Here is a 26,638-nt window from a genome sequence, read left to right as displayed (position 1 = left end):
AATGTATTTTGGTCAGCCAATAGTAGTGTAAAAAACGATGATGACAATTAATCATTTTGTGTGAAAAATGCTGAGCATACAGAACAGCAGAGAGGTAAACTGGAGTAGTCTGAGAAGTTCCTATGAAGAGTATGGTGTGTATTTTTTTGTTGTTGTTGCTATGACTATAAACTGACTACAGTTGGCAGAGGAAGCACATAAACACATTCACAGCCTATTCATTCATTAATCCGAAACCAACTCCCTTGACACCTAAATGTCGTCTCAATTATGGCAAATGTCCTGCTTTTTGTTTCAATACAATGCAATTTCATATGTGAATCTTTTGTAATGTTCGAATTCTTGTCTGTTTTAGCTCTGTTAAGGCACTATTTGTTTTGGCTGATCTCCAGGTCAGAGCTGGAACAGACTTGAAACATTCAACAATTACTGCTTCTCAGGCTGGTCCAAGTTCTTCTAATGTGTAATTTTCCAGTAATAAATACAACCAGGGTTTTCCCCCCAATATCAGGTTCATGTGACGCACCCGAGATGTTTTGGGCAGCATTTAAGCCGAATGAATGCAACTAAGACTTTTCTCAGATCTAATGATTGTAGTTTGACTTTTTTTTAGCAAGTTTTGTCTTCAAGCTTCTTTAGTGTTATTTATTTATTTATTTATTATCTGCTCTAGCTTTTCCAATGTCTTAGACACAGATATGATAATTACGGTCCAAAATGATGTGAAAGAGATGCCAAACGACCCCAAAGAAAACAAAAATGACAAAAAGAGAGACAACACGACTACACACAGACACAAAAATTGACAAAAAAGATACAGGGACATTTTTTTTTAATTAAAAAACGTCCCATTCTTGAAGGAGGAGGCCTAAACCCCTCGCCAAATACGCACACCTAAGTTCCCTCAAAGCCAGGGAAAACACTGACAACGTTATGCCAAGTACTTTGCTGTGCACACAAAAATGAATGCTTAACAAAAAATGTGATCAATCAATCTGCTGAAAAACTTAAATTACAACCAAAGGCAGCAACACAAAGAGTTGGATTTTCTAGCTTTAGGAGATGCAAGATGTGCTTAAGCCTTAAAACAATAAAAAGTACAGAGATTAAGACGAGTTAATGAACAACATCCTTCTGGGCTGTTCAATGATCCAATGGAACGCCAAGATGTATCATTATTACATAATATCAGACATGACACAGAGGGCAGGAACGCAACCATTCTTCCCAGATGGAAACACCTCCTGACCACTAACATTAATAAATTAGAGATTCAAAGCTACTTACAATACCTGACTGGCATGACACAGTACATGTACCTGAAAAAAGTGAATTAAGAACCATAATAAAGATCCATAACAACGGCCCTTCCATAGCCAATGACCTCAGTTTAGAAACTTCCAAGTTCTGTACTTGACAATCAGAACATTAATATAGCAGTACACTATAGCTCCAAAGATTACACGATTCATTGTCAATTATTAAATTAATCGGCAACTAATTTGATGATCGATTAATTGGTTTGAATCAAACAAAAATTCTCTGGCTCCAGCTTGTTAAATGTGAACATGTTCTAGTTTCTTCTCTCCTCTGTGACAGTAAACGGAATATCTTTGAGTTCTGGACAAAACGAGATATTTGAGGACGTCATCTTCTGACATTTTGGAGACCAAACATCTAGGGCTGCACCACTTGAGGAAAATATCTAATTGTGATTATTTTGACGGATATGGTTCATGATATTGGAGGGATATGATACTTTTTGCATCATTATTCTCATTTCTTCTTCTTTTGAAAAAAAGAAATGAAATGATTATAGTGTAATTTTTGAGAGGATCTGCAACAAACAAAGATTGTTTTCTTTAGTCTGTAGGATAGGATTGTTTTTTTTCTTTTATTTTAACATACAGAACAGAAACACAAATTGAACAAGAACAAAAACCCTCTCCCAAAACAAAACCTTGAAAATCACACCTTGCCTAGTCACTCTCCTCCACTTCCTGTGGCGCTGAGGTCATTAGGTCTGGTATTTGTGCTGCTCAGAATCAGAATCAGCTTTATTGGCCAGATTTGCTTGGACAAACAAGGAATTTGACTCCGGTTGCCAGTGTTGAGCTATCATTTTCTTGGTTGCGGTCGAGCCGGCTGATTTTTTTTCTTTAGGGCTGTAGGATAGGATTTGAAGACCGGTACGTCTCTGCAGCACCGCAATACTTCATTCAGAATGGTGGCGACATATTTTGCTTTTAACAAATATTGTTAAATATTTAGTGGGAATGCTGATTCAGCAGCATTCCAACTATTGTTATCCTGTTCTTTTTTTATTATTCCGTCTTCCGTACGTTTTTCGGTCCTCTCTAACTTCTGCATACTTTCAGCTATAAAAACCGTCTTTCTTTCACCTACAGACGTGATTCAAACTTTAAACCATTCACGAAATATTCAGGGTGTGCTCAATGTTTTGATATCTTGTCCCTTCTCTATACATTGCTCTCACACCCACAATATTTAATTGTCATGCACAATTTATACATCAACATGTAGGTATTTTTGTATACTCAGTTATGCAATATACTTATATTTAGATATTATTTATATATATTTAATAGACTTATAGTTTTGGCTCGGTGACCTTCCAAATGACAAGAGTTCCACATCTTCCTCCATTCGCTGCCCTGTTAAACATCCTCCACATTTCCAAGCAAAATGAAGAGCGAACCACTTTTTCAAAAATCACTGATATGCCCACAATTTTAAGTTTATCCACATACATTTTATACCAATACGTTCGCAAAGGCCTTCCGGTGCTCAGGATGACGTCATTTGACTGATACCCCTTATCGTTACTGCAGTCGTTACTTTATTTGAGCGTGCCACAGGTGACATATTAACAGCAGGTGCTCTGGGCGTTAACTGATTACACATCAAAGAGATCTCGTCACAGAAATCAAAGGGTGTTTACAAACACTGGTCACTGGTCATTAGTATCCTTGACAACACTTTCACAGACAGTCAACTTGAATACTACAGATTTCTGCATTTTCATCTGTTTCTCACAGCATTTGTCATCTTCTCTCCTTCTCTTCTGTCCTTCTCTCCTCTCTTTTCTCTTCTCTCCTTCCTCTTGTTCAGCCCCCTTCTTTTCACGCAATATATTTCACATCTCATCTCAGCTAGATTGATGCTTTTTCGTTCTATGCACTGTATATGTCTGATAATAATACAAAGTATTTCTTATTTCAGCCTTTTCAGGCAATTCATTTCAACTTTCATCTTTGACAGTATTACAGTTCAGCTTCCAGCTTTTCTATGTATTTTAGCTCTTCACTTATTTAGGTAATGCAGTTTCACTTCCAACTCTGACAATTTTTCAGACGTTTCAGCAGTGCAGTGCAATGCATTTGAGCTTTAAGATTTTTCATACAATTTGTTTCATATTTCTGCATTTGTAAGTCATTATCAGTTAGAAAATATACTCAGACCTCACAATGTTCTACATCTTTTGTCATTATTCAACAGTTCAGTTTAGCATACGCTTTTAACTTTTTAATGAAATTCATACTTATTAAACCGATTTCCACTTTTTCAACTGTTCTCACTTCTTCTTAGTGATTTAAGCTATTCATCCAGTTTAGTGACACCACCCCCCCCCCAGTATTTCAAGTACAGCCCGTTTAAGTTTAAAAGCACTGTGTCTGACTGATCATTATTTTTAAGGGATGATTATACATGTCCAGTTTTGTTTAGTGAGGCATAATTTTCTCCTTACCGCAGAGGCACTGGCAGAAAGCACATAGTTGCGGGGTCTGGTCTCCTGAAAATCTGGAGCCATCTACAGAAACAGTGAGGTTATTTAGAATTTATGTTACGGTGTACTCAGTATAAACATGGCAACCATACTTCAGCACACACTAGAAATGCCAGAAATGCAGACAAAAATCAGAAAGCACAGCAGAAATTAAACCATGATCTGGATGAGTTTCACTTTAAAGCTACACCACAGTACTGATTACTGTGAAATGGTCAATCTCTGCATTAGTATCAGTATAGTAATACAGTAGGTAATACATCAATATGATATTAATGTCTTCAGTCATGTGGCCACCTCTAATAAAGAGGCTTACAGACAGAATACAAAGTATTAAAAACATGACCTTAAGTTTATCTTTTCTTTGTCTCTTTAATTTAAAATTGTTAAATACAAGCTTTCCAATTCATTCTTAATTTAAAAGGGTAGTTATGTGCCCAGAATTATCCAAGCCAATTGAAAAGATGGGATAGGTTTGCAGTTACTGCCTGCCAGCACACTTTTAGATTAGGCGTGTCTAAACAAAGGTGCATAGAGGTGATGCAACACAAACATCCTCTCCAGCACTACTGAAACTAGTGACCTGACTAATCCACTAGGATTTTACAAGCTTTAAGGCTAGTCAGCAGTTAATCATCATGCACATGCTAACATGCATACCGGTTGCAAAAGTCTGACACTGTCAGCCAACAAAATGTGTGACTTTCTTATCATCATATTAAAGAACAAAAGTTCTGATTAAAGTCAGACTTTTTTATTCTGTTCAACAGTTAAAAAGCAAACTTCAAGAGAAGCAGAGAGGGTTTTGTAGGCACAAACATTCCTAGAACATAGTGAAATGGAGAAATTACTATGAATTACATAAGGACCTTCTATTTTAGACACACAACAATTTTGCACAGACTTTTTGTGCCACATTAGAAAGGATAACCTGGTGCAACAGGCTGCTGGTTCTTAGAGTAAACCCCTAATGAATGGAGTACTGTTAGATGTCCAATAATTTTTTCACATAATCCTGTGATTAAAACAATTTGTGTATTTGTCTTATGTTCAGACCAAAACATGAGAATGAATCTCCATTGTCGTGTGTCTGTCCCCTAAGGCCCGTCATTACCAATGGTGCCAATAGTAGAGGAAGGGAACCCGTGATTCCAGAGCATTTTCTTATCTTGCATAATTTTTTCTGCCAATAAGAACTCAAATGTTAAGGTAACTTAAACTGAGAAGAGTCAAGGTGTATTGCTTTAACTCTTTGCTCTGCATTGGTTTTGTGTGGGCCTTTCTTCTGCGCCATGTGGCTTTCAGAAGGTTTTGTGCACCAGATGTCGTTATTTTTTTTAACAATTTTTTGTCTTGTTTTTTCAGTCCATTGCTTTGCTTTTTTAAATCTTTATCAAGGATTAATAGTTTCTTATCTTATTAACAGAATAGCACAAAATGAATCAAAGCAAGTTAGACAGGAAAAACAACCCGTCCTGTGCATCATACTGAAAGTCTTAAAAATATATTTAATACTCACTTCACCATCGCACTGCAAGGGTTATGAATACACAGACAGTTAGTTATGGTTAATGCCAAAACCTGCAACTTTTGTTATTACATTGTGGGTTGGGGAATGGTGCTGTGGATTGGGAGGCTCAAAAAAGACTCACCGCAGCCTTAGCCTCAGCCACCTTAGCCTTCTTCACACGTGTTTTACACGCATCCAGGTCCAGGCGAAGATTCTCCAGAAGACGGCGTTCTTTCTGAAGTAAACACGACAAAATCAGCGAGCAGCTGAAAGTACTAATCCCACACTGTCAAAATACTCTGTTAGAAGTAAAAGTCCTGCATTGAAAATGTTACTTCAGTAAAAGTCTGTAAGTATCATCAGGAAAATGTAGTTAAAGTATTAAAAGATTGTAGAAAGAGTAAAGGACCAACCAGTTGTGTGTTTAATGGTCTGATCATCTCAGCTGGACTTGTAGCCGTTATATTGTTGGCTAGTTTACTTTAGAATCAAAACATCAGATTTATAAACTACATGTGTTTTTTGTGCAGGAATCTTAATGTGTAAAGTAACTAGTAACTAAAGCTGGAACAGATGAATGTTGTGGAGTAAAAAGTACAATATTTCTCTCTGAAATGTAGCAGAGTAGAAGTAGAAAGTGGCATGAAAAGAAAAGACTCAAGTAAAGTACCTCAAACATTTATAACTTATTGGTCCGAATATAAGATGGCCCCGATTATAAGACGACGTTACAGTGCTTCCGGGAGCTCGTTGAGGCTCCGTCTAAAACTCTGCCATTTCAACCTTTGTAACATTAAAATAAAATAGATTATGGATAATTTCATTTCTATATGTGTATATGGATTTTAATGTGTATATGGATGATTTGTCACAACAATAAAATAAATGCAATACAGGATGTATGATAGGCTATACTCTCATTATTCACCTTATTTATGCAGATGATTTGGTAATCATTTGCCCATATAGTGCTGGGTTACAACAACCTTTGAAGGTTTGTTCGCAGTACGGTGTGGATTTCGATATCAAATATAATGCAAATAAGAGCAATATTATGATTGTTAGAAGTAAAGAAGACAGGCAATTAGTATTTCCTGATTTCTTTTTATCTGGTACTGCCAGAGTGTGATGAGATTAAATATTGGCCATCATATTGTTAATGATTTATCAGATAAGGGCATCAACAGGCTAATGTGCTTGCACGACGTAAATTTGGCATGCATAGCATTAGGTTCTGCTAATGCTAAGGTAGCTTTAATCAAAGCATTCTGTACACCACTATAACACTGCCCCCTTTTGGCGGTCATACAGAAAAAAAGAACATGCAGATACTGAATGTAGCGTATCATGATGGCATGAGACTGCTTCTAAAACAACCAAGAAGGTGTAGTGCTAGTCAAATGTTTGTTAGTATTGGTGTGCCTACCTGTTCTGCCTTAATAAGAAACCTTATTTATCGATACATGTGTAGAATGTCTGTCTCAGAAAACAGAATTATACAAGCTTTAGCCCACATTGATTTTAGCTCTGTCAGGTATGAATCTAGACTGTGGAGACATTGGCGCTCCTGTTTCTATATTACAGGTGAAGGTTGTTGACTTTTTATTAATTTATATGAATTGTACTGTATATTTATTGCTATGTGTTTGTAAATATTGTCATATTTAATGTACTATGGACCTTCCATTTGTGGTATGTGGTCAGCATGCTTCAACTTTGTACAAAATACATTAATACATGACTTCAACATTAGCCAGAATACATGAGTCAGGGGGAGAATGCAGAATGCAACAATCTTTCCCCTTAAACATTTCAACATTGACTAGAGTGTCAATGTTGAAATGTCTATCAATAGTAGAGCGGATGTAGGGTTTCAGACTCACTGAAATGGTCCTCCAGTCTCCTTCTAGAAAGTTCCTGAGGGGGGTAAGAAAGCTGATGGCTGAATAAAGTTATTATTATTATTATATAGTTTATAGCTGACTTTGCAAGCTGACTTCTCTGTTGGCTGTTGGAACAGGGGACGTCCCTTACGTTCTAAAACCAGCCTCTGTGACTTGAACAGCTGAGTCGCAGCGCGACCATCAGCTGGCTTGAGTCCAGCTGAGACTGTATGAGATGATTGCTGTGTCTCTCCATGTTTCAGGCCAGGCACTAGCTAGCTGTGAGGGACGGTGACTCGCTTCAGTTTGGAGGGCAACACGCGTTTTACTCGTTTTGTGTTGTTGGCGACATCTGTTGTTGTGGGTGTATAAACATAAAAAAGTCTAGACTCCAAACATAAGACAACCTCACTTTTTCAGACGTATTTCCAGGAAAGAAAACCCATCTTATATTTGGACCAATACGGTACTTAAGTACAGTAAATACAGTACAGTAAATATACAGTACTTTGTTACAGTAAACAACTGGCTGGGAGCAACCACAACCACGCAATTCACGGCTTCGCATTGCACAATTAAAGCGATAGCGACGCTATAAGCGATGTTGGGTGACGTCACTTCTTGTTGACGTTCGAAGTATTGTCAAACAAAACGGAGGCTAGCTTGCCCCTCCCTCCTCCTCATCCTGTCCCCTCCCCCTCCCTTCAGCGCACTAACCCCCCAACCCCAAATCCTTCTTGTTGGTTTTTTCTGGTGGTGCAGTTTGTTTTTGTTGCCATTTGTAGAGCCTGGGCTGTCTACAGAGGCTGCGTTTTTTTACAGTGTGTTCAGGGGACAGGCAGCTAGCGGATAGTGAGGCGATGTTTGCTGTATGTGACAAAAAACTCTTGTAGCCTAAAAAACGTGCGACATTGCTTAGAGCACCTTTAAGGCAGGCTATAACAGGCACGTGGACCAACACGGCCATAGGCTTCTAAAGACGTGTAGAACACAGTGTCACTGTCATACAAGAATAAAGCAACCATGCTGACCTCTGGTGGCTAAGTTCACATTTTAAAGGCTTGACTTCTGATAATTGAAGGTTTTACCTTGTGTAAACTGTGCAATTTAGTATTTAAGCGTATTGTAGGTTATGTTTAGGGAAGAGCTCTCCCTAGTGTACTGGAGGTAGAGTTACTTCCGTCATTCTTCCCCTCTCAGGTGCACAGGGAGAACTGGCATAACCCATCTATTCACTTAACTGGTAGTCTCCCATTGCCAGACCTTCCTCCACAGCACTGTGGAGGAGGGTCTGGCTAGTCCACACAGCATTCCTGGATAGGAGAAAAAGTCGTGCTCTGATTTATTGACATTTCTTTAAACCAATCACAATCGTCTTGGGAGGTGCTAAGCGCCGGACACAATGATGGTGCCTCTGCAAAATAGTCTCAGGAAGGAACTTGTTTTGGTGGAACATGTGTACGTTCAAAAGTAGTTTTAGTCGTGCAACAGAAAACTCAGATTGGACAGATAGTCTAGCTAGCTGTCTGGATTTACCCTGCAGAGATCTGAGGACCAGTTAACCATAGTCCTCACAAATCCACCAGAGGTTAGAACGGCAACACAGAGACAGAGGAAGGTAACGGGACATCCGGCCGAAATGAGGGAAGTGAAACGTCGTCTATATGGACTACTTAACGGGGGTAAGACCACACCCCGGTTACAGCTGTGCATGTAAACGCATGTAGATGCTGGAAAGGTCTGTATGTTCATAAGGAGTTCATTTTGTTTATGTGGTTTTTGTTTATTCCCTTCTTAAAAGTCAATTAAAAGAGTATCCCATGCCATTTTCATATATGCCTTGGCCAATCTATGATCAGTTTTGATTACAAAACTGACTTGACTAAGAGACTGCTTCCACAGATCTGTCTGCAGGACAGTCAGCATGCTTCAACTTTGTACAAAATACATTAATACATGACTTCAACATTAGCCAGAATACATGAGTCAGGGGGAGAATGCAGAATGCAACAATCTTTCCCCTTAAACATTTCAACATTGACTATAGTGTCAATGTTGAAATGTCTATCAATAGTAGAGCGGATGTAGGGTTTCAGACTCACTGAAATGGTCCTCCAGTCTCCTTCTAGAAAGTTCCTGAGGGGGGTAAGAAAGCTGATGGCTGACGTCTGGAAGAACTCCCGCTCTGCTGCTCCTAATCTTCTCTCACAATCCCCAACCTCCATCAAGGTACTCCCTGCAAGAAACAGATGAGATCAATTCACAACCAACTCTTTATTTCAAATTCTACTCTCTTCCTAGGCCTTAAAACATCTTCCGCAAGTACAGTATAGTTGTAGATACTCTAGTGTACGCAACTACACTAGAGTATACTCTACACTAGAGCAGAGATGTATAGTAACGAAGTAGAACTACTTCACTACTGTACTTAAGTACTAAAAGGCTGTATCTGTACTCTACTGGAGTATTATTTTTTTCCTCCTACTTCCACTTTTACTTGAGTACATATTTTCGATGAGTTTAATACTTTCACTCCGATACATTTTTTTATGTGCTGCATCGTTACTCGTTACTGTTGCGAATTCCTCACGCTACGGAGACTGTGTAGGTTACAGTGTGTGTAGTTACGGCTACGTTAGTTATGTAAGAAATCCCCGAGATCAACTTGTGCTTCTTTTCATTACAGCGGTCGCCTGTTCAGAAGTCAGAGACGATGGAAGTTTGTACTCTATTTAGCTATTGTTGCAGCAGATTAAGCTATTCCTGAGTTGTTTCAGTCTGCAATGAGTACTGAATGTTAACCGTTTTACCCTGTGATGTGAAGCTGCTATTATCTGTATTTTGCTAGCTTGCTAACTTTCCACTGTACATCACACGTTACTAGCTAGTGTGTGATACGTTTTTGGGGATTTAATCGTTACTGTGCTGGAGAGGATGTTCATTTTACTTGCACAGTGTGATAATTGTACATTTTATTTCAGTATTTGTTAATAAGTGATTAATAATCCACTGTTATATCAGATAATAGTAGTTATAACGGCTGTGACATTAATGTACCTTTTTTGGGGTTTATTTCAGAAGCTTTCTTCATATATCCAGCAATGTACAGCTTGTGACTGCCTGTAACGCACCATCTTACTACCAAGTAAAAAGTTGAACTCCACCTGTTGACTCGTGCTCTCTGATGGGAGCCCTGGAGCAGCTAATACACATTATCAAGCATTCACGGGGTTAAAATCCCAACAGTTACAATTTTAAAAATGTTACGAATCATTCCAAACCCACATCATCACTGCCAGAGCGGTAGATGGCCAGGTTTCATGAAGCTGACTCATCATTGAGCGAATCAAGCGACCAAACTGTCTTATAAGAAGAGCGCGTGTGCTCCCGTTCTGCCTTTCACTCTGCTGCCCGCCTGCATTGACAACACTTGAGCTTTGTTTGTTTTTTCAAGATGGAAGAACCAGAAACACCAGAACAAAGAAAACAGTTTTGCTTATGTCATAATATATAACCACCTTCACTTGGCTGAAGAAAGCCTAGTTTTCCTGTTTTAGACCGATTTTAACAGCCATGCATTTGTTTCTTAAAAACAGTACGATGTAATGTTTGAGTCAAGTCTCCTTTTATGGTTTACTGCTATCTCCTTCTTTTCAGTCATACCTTTGTTTTTACAAACTTGGACAAAAACAAGATGAAACATGGTCATCAGTCAGTTACAGTAAATACAGATTCAAAAAGTGTTTAGGGGAAAAGACAGGAACCATGCTCCAGTGGCTCTTTGCAATCCACACTGCATGAAAAATAAAAGGGCTGCAGCTGAGTTAAGCTTGATTTATACTTCTGCGTAAAATCTATGCCGTTGCTACGTAGGTACGTGGAGACACGACCCTGCGCCGTAACCTGATGTGCACCTCTCGAAAAATGTAACTACACGTCGTGGCGACGTACGTCGCTCAGCTGTGGCTTGGTAGCGTTGCATTTCCCTCCGACTCATTAGGGTTGACTTCCTGCTCCAGATTTCCCACCGTGGTCAGAAAGAACAGGGCAGACACTTTGTTTCTCTCACTAGGACTCTAGAGTCACTACTCGCTCCGAAGCTAATCACCGTCACTCTCTTACTTTCTCCCTCACTCTATCACCCACTCCCCACACACACACACACACACACACACACACACACACAAACGCACACGCACGCACAAACCAACACACAGGTATAAACTTCAGGCCACTTACGTAAGCTACGGCGAAAGCTCTGCGTGGAGCCTCCGCGCAACCATAAATCACGCTCGAGTGTGGCATAACAACGGCACACAGAGAACACAGCACACATTCCTCTGTCTTGAGTGAAAGCATCCTGTAAATGTTACTCACAAAAAACAATGGCATATCAAGTGAGGGTGCAGAGAGTTGAAAAAATGTCCATTTATTATATAAAAAGTCTATATTTTGAATAGTCATTGGTTGCTCACATAAATAATTTATTTTAAATTTACTGGATAATTATAACAGCATATACAGAGCTTCTAATAGATTCCAGACAAGTAGAATATTTATTAAAGACCTATCTGATTTAGACTAGGGCGGGGATCTTCAACAGGGGGTCTGGTACCCCTGGGGGGTCCTCAGAGTCAATGCAGGGGGGCCACCAAATTATTGTTAATTTTTTTCAAAAATGAAAACGTCTTAACATGAATCCAACATATTATTAGCAAATATAAATCCCCACTGCTTACTGGCCTGGCTTAATGCCAACAATTATTAGGCTATTTTAAAAGCTTAGTATTCTATGCAAAAATGTTTTATGTATAAAGGCTTTAGGATGCCCTACATGTAATTGTAGGCCCAGTTTAATATGCAACTCCATTTTCTACAATATTAGTAGAAAGGCGTCCCTGCTCCATCTCTCTTTCAGTTAAGGGGTCCTTGACTTAAAAAAAAACATTGAAGCCCCCTGGACTAGTGTCTAAAGGTGGGAGGCAGTACAGGCTGAGAGAGTGCTGCAGTCACTATTTATCTCTGCTGCAGCAAGGCTGGCAGATTCTCCCTGTCTGTGTCCATAATATCTCCCTACTTAGTACACAATCTATATTTAAGCTACGTCAGCCATTTTATTTGAGTGTCGAACTTCTGAATTTTTTTTCGCTCTCAAAAATCCCCACAATGGAGAAAAAAAAACTATAATATATATATTAACTATAATATATTTACAGTTTGAATTTTGTCACGCCACTTATAAACCAGCTACCCCTAAGGTCTTACAAAGCTAACGCTTGTGTCCAATTTCAATTTTATGCATTTTTGTGAATATGAGGGGTTTCGTTAGCTACTAGTATCCCTTCAATCCTATGGGTAAAGATCACTAGCTGCAGGCCCTGGAGCTCGTTCAGGGCCTCGGCATTTGGTAGTCCAGTAACCCAGAAAAGGGGGCCTTTTCGCGGGTATGGAGCGCCGCGGGCTTCCGGTTGTGACGGAGATCCAGCTAGCTCACAGCGAGCCGGGGGCCGTGAAGGAGGACACGCCGGGCGGCGAGGCAGCACCGGCCGCTGTCACGTTAGCCTGCTGAGCTCCTGCTGAACACAGTCGGACAAAATTTGCAATTAGCCATCAATTTTCGTAAAATGTCCCATATTTGACCTCTACATAGTCGATTTCTCGCATAAAAAAGTCTCAGAAGTGAATTTAGTAATTAAAAAGCGGACGAAGAATGTATAACATTTCTGAGATCTGCGTGACTTAGATTCAGAAGACTAAGCTGACCTCAGATCAGTGGTGTAGCCTATGTAAATGTTGGGGCATGATGATTAGTGTTTAACTGGAAAGCAGAATGAAATTTACCTTAAAGAAAATGGACAAAACTGAAATATACCTGTGCTGCGGTGAGCATGCCATCATTTAATAAATGGGTCACCGCACTCAAAGTTATTTAGTGTATTGGACATTGGTTGATTGAAAGCCCAGAACACACGTCCGAACAAGTTCTCTCTTTCTCGCACCGCATTGGTCTAATGAAGGTCTGGTTAAAAGACTCTACAATGGGAATAACTGAGTATTGCCTTGATGTAGTGCTGAATGGAAATCTCAATTGGCAGTTTGCAGAAAGGGTTCAGAAGCTGTTTGATGTGGATAAGCTGTGATCTAAGCCATGATCTAAGCCAATGTGTCATGGTGTGATGTTTGAGCCACGAAAGGCTGATGACATGCACAACATTGCGTAACATGGCTCCTGGCCATTCTGTAATTAAGGTCTTGGAAGTGGCGATAATCTCTTTTTGATTGATCACCCTACATCTGTGCTTACCTGGTAACTCTTTGGTGTCCTGTCTACTAGCAAAACAGTATACAAAAGGTTTGTTTTACATGAATCAGTCATTCATCCATTAGTCAGTCCCTCCAGGATTTCATGATGTAGCGATTGCAACAATTCCCGCGAATTCAACCAATCACCGTGAATTCGGTGAGACTCACAACTTCAACCAATCACAGCAGTCCCACGTGCCAGACTTTGCGTCAGTATGTGACTCTGACTCCGTATTTCCACTGAATGCAGAACGCCTGCGGACCGGCTCCGCTGCGGAACGGCTGCGTGCTCCGCCGTCCGTCAATACCCACCAGGTCCGGATTTGTTGCGGCACGGCTGCGGCCATGACTGACAGCTGTAGTCACGAGAACCCACAATATCTCGCAAATTCACGTAGAATAGAACCACAAAACCAACAACAGTTAGTTTCCATCCAGAGGAGTAGAGGGGAAACAACTCTGAGCTGTGTTTTCAAGGTGTAGTGCAGGAAAATATGATCCGCCGTGAGCACGGTGGATTTTATTTTGAAATTTAACTGGATGTTTATTTTGTTTCTGTGCTCGACTTCCTGTCCCGCACTATCTGCTGTGTGCTGAATTGCGTCCGGCAAAAATAGAAGCTCTGCGTATCTGCTCAGGAGGGCTGTGGACCGCCGGAGCTGGGACGGAGTCGGAACGCAGACGTTCCGCAGTCAGTGGAAATACACACATTGACTTTAATGGAAACCTAGTGACTGCACCGCCGTTCCGGAGCGGATCCGCAGACGTTCCACAACCGGTGGAAATTGGGGGTTAGCCTACTTTGAATGTATCGTGAGCCTACATATTCCATACCTGAGGGCCAATTTGGGGTCGGTTTTGAATAATTTACAATCCCGTAATTGTCTCCATCTGTTAAAAGCCAGACCAAGATTGACCTGCGTTTTCACCCGTTGTCTTTCCCTTTAAACTTTTAGTTGTTCTTCGTTTAATTTCCTTTTTTCCAAAGGATTACCTTTGTCTCTCTCATATTGCTCCTCATAACCACTGAAAACTGTCAAAAAATCTAACCAGAAATGTGGTGATGATTGGTCGTTGTTTAGGTACGTTAAACCACGTTAAGCTTTTTCCTTACATAGGCTCTAATGAAGCAGAAACGCTTAATGTCCAACGTCCATAATAATTGGACTTTGGGTTCGATTTTTTGACAGTTTTCAGTGGTTATGAGGAGCAATATGAGAGAGAAATTTGGTAATCATTGTTTACGTACATTAAACCACGTTGTTATTCATTAGTAAGCTACAGGACAGCGTCTTTCAAAACATGACCTGCGTGAAAGAGAAAACAAAAAAATTAATGCGTTTCTGTCCTCAGCACATTTCAAACCAAACTGACGCCCATGACAAAAAGTAAGACCAGGAATGATGAGATGGCGTCTAAAAATGTATCAGAACGTTGTGTAAAACAAGATATTTCATGTTCAAACTGATAAACTTTGTTTTTTTTGCAAATATTGACTCCTTTTTAATGTGTTGCCTGCAACACGTTCCAAAAAAGACTGGGAAAGTTGAGGAATCTTCTAAAAACACCTGTTTGGAACATGAACAGGTTAATTGGAAACAGGTGAGTGTCAGGATTGGGTATTAAAGGAGAATCCCCAAAAGGCTCAGTCATTCACCAGCAAGGATGGGGCGAGGTTCACCACTTTGTGAACAACTACGTTAGCAAATAGTCCAACAGTTTAAGAACGTACAATTGCAAGGAATTTAGGGATTTCATCATCTACAGTCCATAATATCATCAAAAGATCCAGAGAATCTGGAGAAATCTCTGCACATAAGCGGCAAGGCCGAAAACCAACATTGAATGCCCGTGACCTTCGATCCCTCAGGCGACACTGCATTAAAAACTGACATCATTGTGTAAAGGATATTACCACGTCGGCTCAGGAACACTTTGGAACACTAGTGGAAGTTAAAACTATCATGCAAAGCCAAAGCCATATATCAACAATCTGTTTAGCTCCGGTGGTGACAAGTGCTTATGGACCGTCTTCAAACTACAACACCGAAAAGAGCTACAACAAAAATATTTATTCATTTAATGATTAAATAAGGTAGTGTTTCCAAACGTACCTCAATTATAACTTGTCTCCTGCTAGTTGTACTACAGCACTTACTTTAAAAAAAATAAGCATATGCCTATTTTTGAAAAAGATTTTGTATCGCTTTTCAGTGTTGTAGTTTGTAGACGGTCCCTAAGCACTCGTCTTACTGCCGTCTCACCACCGGAACTCAACAGAGGTATGAATTAGCTCAACTTTTATGCATTTTTTTTCACATCTACTGCAGTCAGATTCACTGTGTTCACTCAGAAGGAATCACTTCACATGGGTAGGGACTTGTAATGACATCTTGAACATGTTAAGATGATTAACATGATGTTTAAAACCTGCCCTGTTTCAGCCGTCTGGGTGCGAAAGCTAGCAGTAGCATAACAAGGTGTAGGCAGCACAGATTATTTTCGTTTGTCTCGCTACTGACAGCACTATGTGACGACAAACATAGCTATGTGTTGAAATTGACCGGAATTGTGACCGGGGTTGTTCGGAAAGACCTGCCCCAACTGCTAAAAGAAAATCCTAAAAGAAACACTGTCTGGTCTGAATTAACCACCCGTGAAGTGGTGATGTTCTCACTGAATGTTCCATTTATATAAAACACCCATTTATTTTATTTTTAATTATTAAGGAGGACTGACTGGAAAGTCTCTGTGTTGTGTGCAGCATTTGTGTTTGTTTAGCTTCAAGTGTCAGTAGCTTTGGCGCTGGTTATTTTACTTTGGCACTGGCTAAAACCTCTTAGGGTGGAGCCAAAACTTCCTCTACGCAAGAAAAAACACTGCGGTTAAGGTAACACAAGTGTATTTTGTGTTATATCTGAAGGCAGCTTGTTCAGTGTGACAGAGCATAGACAACTACCTGGCAAGATTACTAAATATCTTTATTTCCCGCTATGCAGTCCAATGATGCTTATTTCATTTAATAGTTCTAATTTGATAAGTCTACTGACACAAAAGTGTGTATTTACCCACATAAGGAAATCACAATTAATCCTTCTGATTAATAATTTACACAAATCCTCAAAACAAAGGTTGACCTCTAGACTTTAGACATTGTCTTCATGGCTAGATACCACAGTAGAGGAAGTAATTGGGAGAATATTTAGTGTGTAATTTTGTTGAACTGAACTTTTGTAACTCTGCATCAAACTCCAGTTTGGTGGCAGTGATGACTCTTACATTGCAGGGAGAAAGGCAAGCAGTTCCATCACTTATAAAATGAGTTGCTTGCACATTAAATTGCACTTTATTGTTGGCGTCGGTAGTGATTTTATGTCTTTAACTGTTGTAATTGTCTTTTTTAAAAATTGTTTTTATGCCTCAGGGAACTGCCACCCAAATTTCATTATATTGTTGTCTGACCCCTCAATATAATGACAATAAAGCTATTTAATGACTTAAATATTTATCATCGCCAAACTAAATGAGTTTCAACATCACATTCAAATGAAATGAACAGACAGTGACATCAATAGACACATTCTGGCATTCTCTATGAATGAATTGTCCCAAGGACATCTGTGTAGATAACCTGACTACTGCTGCAGCAGAATGCAGAGTGCAAATGAGCCTATTGAAACCATTATTGATCTTTGATTTTACCACAGGCGGGGTGGGAGCTGATTTATTGGCCTGACACATACAGTATGTCTGTACAATCCAGTGAGATGAAGACAGGGTTCAAAATTAGCACCATTTACTAGCCAGATGCTTTTAAAATATGTGAGTGGTTGATAGATTTGCTTCACTCACTAGCTAACAAACAATGATAATCAATTGAGTGGCTGGTGAAATTTGAACATTCACTAGCCATTTGGCTGCTGGACAAAAAAGTTCATTTTAAACCCTGGGTAAAGATGAGAGAGAAGGTAGAACAATGTAATAAAGCTCAGGAGTTTTTACTACCAGTAAATAACACTTTTCACTGTCAGTGATTTACACCTGGCTGAGATCCCCAAACAATGCGACCCAGACCACTTTCAGACGCAGTCCGAGCATTCCAACTGCCATGTGTTGTTGCACCTAGCGTTTACCTGACCCAGATCGGATGCTTGTACAGGGTGGGAAAAGAGTTATAATCTCACCAAAGTTTTGACTCCTTGAAGCTTGTTTTTAAGTGGATGCATACTTACCATAAGGAGTTCCAGGGCCAAATTCCTTTGCTGCATCCTGCATATATTGACCCAGCAGCTCTCCATTGGTAATTCTGCATGGTGCCTTCCTGTCCAACTTTTCATAGAGAAACTCTTCAATTCTGGCACCTAAAGAGAAAATCAAGAAGAGCTACATTTATGGCACAGCTGGAAAAGAAAGAAGTGCTTGAAACTTTTAGTTAATTTACCCCTCGCACTAATTAAATAAAAACTATACCTAAAATAATAACTCATCATTTACTGCCCCTCAGTGGTGTATTGATGTATTAGAACCCACCTCTGCGCTATGAAACTCTCTCATTGTTTTGATGTTATAGCTTTATTTTTTTTATAGATGTTTAGTTGAGTCTGAGCCCCTGTCATGAACCCCTGTAGACAGCACACTGCCTGAGCAGGGCAGACGGATGGAATTACAGGGTGGCTGGTGAACATAACATAGCGGAGCCTGTAGCAAGATAAACGCCTAGTTATTTTTCTCAGAAGTCAGTGGAGACAAAAACAGAGGTGAAAGGAGGGCACATCATGGACTTCTATTCACCAGTAGTGTCAGCTGGATGTAAAATTAGGTTAACATGTTGGCCAAAATGATCTATAAACTGGTGAAAGTGTATGCGTGAGCTTATTTTTATTTTTTTTAAACTCCCAGAAAACTGCAGGTCCACTGCAACTCTCAGTTCTTTTAAATCAATGCAGATTACTTTTTTTATGCTGCCATTTTAAAGTAATTGTTCATTTCTTACACTGCACTGAAACTTTAATTCTTGTATTCCATACCTTGTTAAATCTATTTCAGCTGCTTTCATATTGTCTTAGACAAATTGTTTTATATTGCTCTTTAATGTTTTATGTGAAGCACTTTGACTTGCCTTGTTGCTAAACTTTTCTATACAAATAAAGCTGACTTGCCTATTTTGATGGTTTTCAGCCCCGTTGTGGCAAAGCCTTTTCAATGGTGTTAAGTTACTGATGCCAAAGTGTAATTATGCATTTCTATACTGTTCTGAGAAGAAAAAAAATGTATATTTATATTTTCCTGAGAATTGTAGTGGGGTAAAAGAGCAAGAGTTGCACACAATATTTCACATTATCTTGAAATTGTACAAATACAACAAAAAGTAAAATGTTCTGTGACTAATTCTCACACTTTTAGCACAAAAAAAAAAATCAAAAGATGCATCCAGCTGTATGTTGTATGTTAACATTTATTTTTGCTTGAATTGTGCTTAAATAGGCATTGTATGTAACTGCATGCAAGAGAAAACTTTACTATGAGTCATTTACACGGTGCGATAAGAAAATGGAAATCATTTTTGGCTGTTGTGTTTATGTAATCAGAATAAGAGATGAATCTGTATCCAACAGCAGAATCTGTATGTAAAGAGTAACTGTAAATAGTAACTAATGCACAGAAAAACTGGGGACAAAATACCATGAATACAGCACCTTACAATACATATGGTAGGACTAACTGCTGCTTCATAATAAATGGCATATCATAGACTGCTTCACATACTACCACAGAAGTAATTCAATACTTCTGACACTCTCAACAGAGATGTATTGTAAAGTTTCTGTTATTTTGTCCTGTAATGCAATTAGAAAATAAACACCCCACACACTATAGCACGTGTCAAACTCAAGGCCCCTTGCAGATTCCGATCCTGCCCGTATATCAATTTAGGTTGCAATTACGCAACATCAAAGCCTCAAAGACTTTCAGACTCCGAAATTCCCACAGAAGCAGAGAGTTTTCATATTCAGGCTGTGGAACAGGATGTTGTAAAAAATGTTATCATTGTTTTGCTTGATTTGCTAAATTCTATAATGAATAAGGAACTTTTTTGCTGACTTTTGTAAGGCTTTATGTCAAAATAAAGCTACAAAAATGTTGGAAAAAGTTTTTAAAAAAGTGACTAAAACATCTGTAGAAAGCCACAAAAAGTCAGCAAAAACAACATTTAAAAAAAAAAAAAAAAATATTAAAAAAAAGCAACATGCAGTAATACAGTCAAAGATATTTTTAATTTTTTTAGGAAACAAAAGCATGTCCATAAACACTACATGTCTGGCCCTTGATGTGATTCTCTTTTTCCAGTGTGGCCCGTAGTGAAGAGGAGTTTGGCACCCTTGCTCTATAGTCTCAAAAATGTGGACTCAAACCTCTGACTCAGTCCAACATTATAAGCTGCATTGCATAAGAGTGTACAGATGCTCTTTTGATACTCATCACACACAATACATGACTGTGATGTCCATTAGGCTTGGGTGGTACCAAAATATCTTCAAATATAGATTTTTTCCATTAATACTGCATCAATTTAACGTGAAAGGGGTCGGCAGTTAGACTGGGTAAACCCAGCCCGATGTGCCAGTGATTTGATTTCTCCCTGCAGCTCAGGCTGGAAACCTGTACGTTTCTCTATCCTGCTTCCGTTACGAAATTTGCGGGAACCAATCACAAACTGGCTTATCCACCTGGTGCGCTATTGGCGGGTTTAACACGATGATGATAGAGAAGTGACCAAGCAGCTTCTTGTTTACATTCAACAAGTCAGCCACCGAAGCACAACAACCGGTTGATGCCGCTGTCGCTGCTACGTCACCCGGATCGTTGGTCTGATTGGTTGAAGGACTATCCAATTGCGTACAGAGTCATTTGAACTACGCCCGTTGATCACGCCTCTTGGGCAGTTGAAAATACAGAGCAGACTCCCCAGGCTAACGTTCAATCTTAAAAGATTGAGCTTGGTCTGGTGATAGCCAGACTAGTCGGCAATAGCTCCATAGAAAATCTTTACTCATATCAGCTCATTGCTTTGTTTTTAGAGTAATAATTGCCGGTGCACACGCTGAGGAAGGGCGCTGCCCAAAATGTCCGTTGTGTGGCAATAAACTATCAAATTGGAGTGCTGTCTTGTAGCTTTATTTATGATTATTGACTTTTTAGGATCCAGCACCCAGCCTTAAAAGCTTCCTAAGTATCTACGTCAGTTGAGCGCGTCCAGTCCTATTTTTTATTTGTTTTTAAAGCACATTTACTGTCGTTTTTAGTCTGATTCGCTCTCTTGAACCCTGTAGACAGCCCTTTTTAAACTAAAAAGCTCTGATGAAGCCATTGCACTCTACACTGTACTCTAGCAACAGCTGAAGCATTTACTTTTCAAATGGAATTGACACTGAGAAGTGACCTAACATCATAAGTAAGAGTAGGGAAAGTAGGGATATTATCGGCCCTGGCCAATTATCAGGCCGTTTTTTGGCAGTTTACAGATGATCTGCATCAGCGTTTTATTTGCCTGATAACTGATAAAGTTAATGAATTGAAGTGTTGTACTTTGGCTCGGCTACAGCTCTGTGTCTGTCCCTCTGCTTCAGTTTACTCACCACTGAGTCTGACTTAATGTCCCCCCCCACAACACTATCTGACTGACTCTCTTTTAACATGCGTTATGTTGAAAGTTTCTAATTCATTAAATAATAGATTAAAGCATCTAAATGAAGTTTTGTGTTGGATTTTTGTAACATTCCAAAATCTTAATTTTAATTTAAAGATTTACATTTTTACTGTAAATGCATAATCGGTTCCAGATATCGGTTTCATTAACCACTAATAAATCGGTATTGATATCAATCTTGAAAAACCAGTATCGGACGAGCCCTACGCAAAAGGCACTTTGTTTGTGGATGCACACATCATGTTTGATACGGATGCTGCGCTTGGGAAGGACAGCGGCTGGCTTTGACAGAGCACTAGGGCAGCTCTGTCCTGCTAAATGTGTACTCTGATTATTTTGGCTCGAGTCCACCACAAACCTGATTCGACTAGTCCGACTATTAGTAGTGCCTGAACAAATTTCATTACCAATGAATTACTGTACAGTCTTAAAATACCAGTGTATGCCTTGTTACCAAAATACCACCCAGGTCTAATGTCTGTTGCAGTATGTAGGATAAATGAATAGCATGTATGAATTACAAAGCTATATATAGTAAACACAAGTACAATATCCAGCAAATAAGTAGACGCATGGGGTCTCATTTATAAACGTGGCGTACGCACAAAACGGGGCTGAAAATGTGCGTACGCCACTTCCCACGCAAAGGTTGTGATTTACAAAAAACAAACTTGACGGGAGAATGTGCGTACGCATGGGTCAGAGTTTGCGTGGGGGACCGCACATTCTCCCGTCAATTCTCTGACCCATGCGTAGGCACATTTTGGAGACAAAATAGGAATTGGCGACGCAGATGGTGAGGTGGTGAACTGAAGTCAGGCTGCAGAGAGTAAATGGGAATAACGATTACTCGTAATATTTTCAAGTATTGATGCCTCACGCACATTTTTTCACTCCATATCATCCACGTTACCATGAAGATTAAATCCAGCAGTGTTATTTGCGCTTGTACTGAGTGATAATTGTTCCATAAACACCTCCAACTCAAATATTAAATAAAAATGTGTTAATGTTTAATCGGCGCTGTCTCGCCGTCACATTGTCCGCTACGGAGCGCAGGAGGAGGAGATGGCCCGACTGCATGGAATACAGGATAGCATCAAATACCCTAGCATTAGATAACAGCAGAATATGTCTTCAATACTGTGCATATATCATCAAATGTCAAAGTCTGAAAATACAGCCGTTAAGCTCTCGCGCAATCGTTACCCTTAATGTCCTCGTTATCTGTCCTAACTTTATTACTGTCCGTGACAAAACCTGCATGAAGAAAAGTGTGTTTGCCTATTACACTTTCGTCTTCAAATTGTATCTCGGGGTGGGGTTACCACTAGTTAATGCTGTCATTTTGGTAAGGTGTTAACAATCAGAAATTGTTGAAAACATAAATTCTGCAGTGACCCCCGTGCGTAATGCTGCATGATGGCCCTGCTGGCCCTGCAGGAGGACTAACCCCCAATGGAAGAATCAGGAGAGAAAGAGACTTCAGGGACCATGATGATGACGGGCTAATATGCCGATTTAGATTCCCTAAAGCTGTGCTCTTGGATCTATGTACTGAATTGGGTCCAGTAGAGAGGGCATCGCGCCGGAACCGTGCCATCCCGGTCCAAATATAGGTCCTCGCCACTCTGGGGGAAACCGGATGTTTCCAGAAGGACATGTCAGACAGCTAAGTGTTTTATATAAATATTACATATAATCTTCAACTTTATCACTAAGGCTTGTTTGGATATAATATATAGTTCTGTTAAATCTGATTATATACGTCTGGTATATCGAAGCTGTCCCTGAGTGCCGTAATGCCTGCCATTTTGGACGTATTATTAATACATGTAGTTATAGATCAGGTTTCCCTACACTGTGCAAGAACAGGCCGAAATTCTAATTCAATTTGCAGCAATTCCTGAACGTCTGAGAAGTTTTTCTGCTTTTTCTCCGCCAGTCATCATGATTCGTGTAACATCTGCCAGGGTCATTAACATACTAATCAGCATTCACGAGGTGCTTTGCATTGACTATTTATGGTTAAAAATGGGCGTGTACAGGGCGGGATAAGAGGCTGATCCACGTACACACGCTTGTAGGTAATCTCTGATTTATAAAGGGAACATTGCTTACAGGTGTGCGTACACACGGTTTTATAAATCAGAATTTTTTTTTTGGCATACACCATTTTGGGCTTTTGGGCGTACGTCCACTTATAGAGGGTTTTCACCGACGTCACGTTCTGGGCGGTAACCTGGATGCGCAGCCATATTGGAGGCACTCTGTGTAAACAACTGAATGGCGTAATGGAGTATTGTGCACTTTGGATACTTTAAAACTTTATGTCTAAACAACAGAAAAGCTCATCAAAACGCGTCCAAGATGCAAAGGCATGGAAGGACTTGGACCACAAAAAAGACGCGATATTTTGAGAAATTACAGTTTACTGGCGGTGCAGATCGCTACAAGTTGGCTCCCTCTTCTTGGATCCATGGCGACCCGGTGATTCTTCCTTAAGTTGCATATCCCGATATAGTCAACTACATGGTTTTCTCGCCGAGCCCATACACAGCGGAAGACCTTAAATCCTACAAAAGTTTGGAGGCCTATAACCAGATGGTGTGTGGATGGGTGAGGGAGACACAGTACCAAGTCATTAACGACCGTTGTGTTGTGAAGGCCAAAGTAAGTAAGTAAGGAATACTTTCTAATTCGGATAAAACTTGCGCGATAGCTACGCTCATCTCATCCGTGGAAGCCGCCATGTTGTTTAGACTGAACAGTCGCTTCTCGTTGCGTCACACCTAAACCCGCCTCAAAACTAACGCCGATTGGTTGGTCATTTGGTGAACGGCTCCAAATTTTCTCTGTCTCAAGATGCCAGACTGATCTGCAAGTGGAAAACTGGAGCTCACGAGATCGGACGGTCTCACGAGGCTAGTAATATGTAGGGATTTACTAAAAAAACAATGTACAGACTATTACACAGCAATCCCTCTCAATCATCACTTATTACACTCTAGAATTGTGTGGCAGTGTCTGGATCTGCAGAGACCCTTCCTCTGCCTGGATTTGATCTTTTCTTCTTATTTTTCTGTATGTAGGACGTTTATGGGGGGGGGGTTCTCTCTCTCTCTAAGAAAACTCACCCGAAACAGTCAAATATGACACAGATCACAGATTGTGACATGTAGCAGGAGTGAAGAGCATAACAGTTCAACGAGGTGATGTGAGGAAATATGGTAAATGGTAAAAATGTTGGGAGCCAAATTCTCAGAAAACTGAAATCCTGCTCTATTTCTGGGAGGGTTTCATTGATCATGCTTTCTGAAAGGGTGAAATATGATATTGTGGAGTGTTTCTGTCCATATTCTGAGCTGAACTCCTGTACTAGGTGATAGACTTTAAACACCTTAGCATTTACCGAAACTAAGAGTCCCATCATTCACTTTCCCAAGACATCCTGATCAACTAGTGGCTGATTTGGAGCCATAACAGGCAGAACACATCAAATAAGTCCAAATGAGATGAGCAAAGCATCAACAGCCCTTGACCAGGGGCTTCACAAAAAAAGTAAAGATCTTCACACGACTTTGCACTACACATTTTTGCTTACTTGTGCTTCCTTGTTCTGTAATTACCTTTTTATGTATGTCATTAAGGATTAATGTGTTAGACTGACCTACTCACCAAATACTCAGAAGTCTTTTGTTGCTCAACCGATTCTCCTGAGATCATGCGAGAATCACAGGATCACATATCACACAAAAATCAGTTACTAGAAAGCAGGTAATCGAACCCATCAGTGTCTGGTGAGGAGCTACAGGTGGGGTTTAGGTGTGTGTGTTACGGCCACAACTGTTCTTTCAAAAACAAGAGTGGCGGACATGATAGACATATGGTTCATCCAATCACCTGCCAGGTATTTTTTTGAAAGTGCCTGCCCTTCTGACAGCTTCTCAGATGGTTCTGTGTTAGCAAACATCTGGCGCTTCAGAATTGCACAACTTCATGTAATGTAAAGAAGTGTCTACACTATAACATATTTAAAAAAAGTATACTTTTTTTGCTAATTAAGATTCAAGGACAAAAAAATCCACTGAATTTGCACATTTAGTTGTACACTTTCTCATATAGGTCATCATGTAGGAAAAAAATTAAAATCGATCAAATTGAAAGGGGTGACGTCAGAAAGTGATTGATTTCTGAAGGAATGCCCCAGAGGTTTCATTTTATATTTTTGTTTGTAGTTTTTGCAGTGATTATTCTGAGGACTACTTACTAAAAACATGTATTGTGCTACTTTGAACTTGATATTTGATCTAAGCTTGCCACCTTGGGAAAGAAAGGAAAGAATGAGGAGTACCTCCACTGTTTAATTTGGCCTGGCTATAACAATGACAACTGCTAACAAGCGCTGAAATCTGATGAGCCTAACCAGGAGTAGATACTCTTTTATTTTTGAATATGGACAGAATAACCAAATATCATGATTCAGCTTTATGGCATATTAGAAAAAAAAACACACTGTCTGGCAGAGGCCAGTCAAACAGAGGCTAAAATAAGAAAGGGAGCTGAAGGTTCACAGTTAAACACCAATTTGGCATAAATTATCATTAACCCATGTACAGCCTGTGCTGACTTACAATCAACCGTGAACACGATTCCTCCTATACTCATCCATGAGCATTAAAAGTTTATTTTGCAGCGGACTTAGATCTTAATACCAAAGAATCATGTGCTGATTTGGTCCCATTCATTTTGATGAATTACATCTCTGTACTAATAATTCAAAAGGCATAAAAGGTTTCCACAGCACGGCACTAAAATAGGGAGGCAGAATACTTACCGGTGTGATCAACTGTAGCATGGAGAATCAAAAAGTCACATGTTAGAGCTCCCTCTACTCCAGTATGTCATTTCATATCACTATAAATTATAAGTAATAGGTATTTGACCTTTATGAATTACAGCGTCATTGCAAATATGCTGACACTAGATTCTTATACAATGTTTTATAACTGTACTGACTGACATTTGGTGCGAGGTGCCTATTCAGAGAAACTGTTACTTTTTTTGCATCCCTCTTTTTATTATGGCTTCAAGGAACATATCAGTGGTTTTGCATATTTGAGCCTTTTAACTACACATTTATTTTGCCTTTATTTTTTTTGCACCTGCAAGCTGGCCCCATTTTAAAAAAGGTACGCTGTGGAGTTTTTGACCACTAGTGCCGCTATAGAGTAATAATTGTATGGCTAAGTGCCCGTTTTGTTTGCATGAGAACACACATAAATGGATCCAAACAATGCACAATTGTTTGTGCATTCATATATTTTATAAAGAAAATACATTCAACACATTTATCAGACCTCAAAGATACACACTGCATTTTGGTGAGAAACACGGAATGTTTTAACTTTTGTTTGTTGAAGTCC

General features: G+C 39.6%; 1 protein-coding gene across 1 annotated transcript in view; it reads right to left on the bottom strand.

Annotated features, from left to right (window-relative positions):
- The window catches only part of LOC144517825 (endophilin-B2-like), a 38,419-nt gene that overhangs the window by 10,256 nt on the left and 1,525 nt on the right, over positions 1–26,638 (bottom strand). The window contains exons 3-6 of the mRNA XM_078250000.1: positions 17,737–17,865; positions 9,304–9,437; positions 5,461–5,553; positions 3,770–3,832 (exon numbers count right to left, since the gene is read on the bottom strand). Coding sequence (XP_078106126.1) covers positions 3,770–3,832; positions 5,461–5,553; positions 9,304–9,437; positions 17,737–17,865 — 419 coding nt within the window. The remainder of the gene's footprint in view (positions 1–3,769; positions 3,833–5,460; positions 5,554–9,303; positions 9,438–17,736; positions 17,866–26,638) is intronic.

This window comes from Sander vitreus, chromosome 5 (assembly GCF_031162955.1).
Source record: "Sander vitreus isolate 19-12246 chromosome 5, sanVit1, whole genome shotgun sequence".
NCBI classification, from domain to species: domain Eukaryota; kingdom Metazoa; phylum Chordata; class Actinopteri; order Perciformes; family Percidae; genus Sander; species Sander vitreus.
The sequence above is the reverse complement of the archived record's forward strand: the minus strand, read 5'-3'. Positions and strand labels throughout refer to the sequence as shown.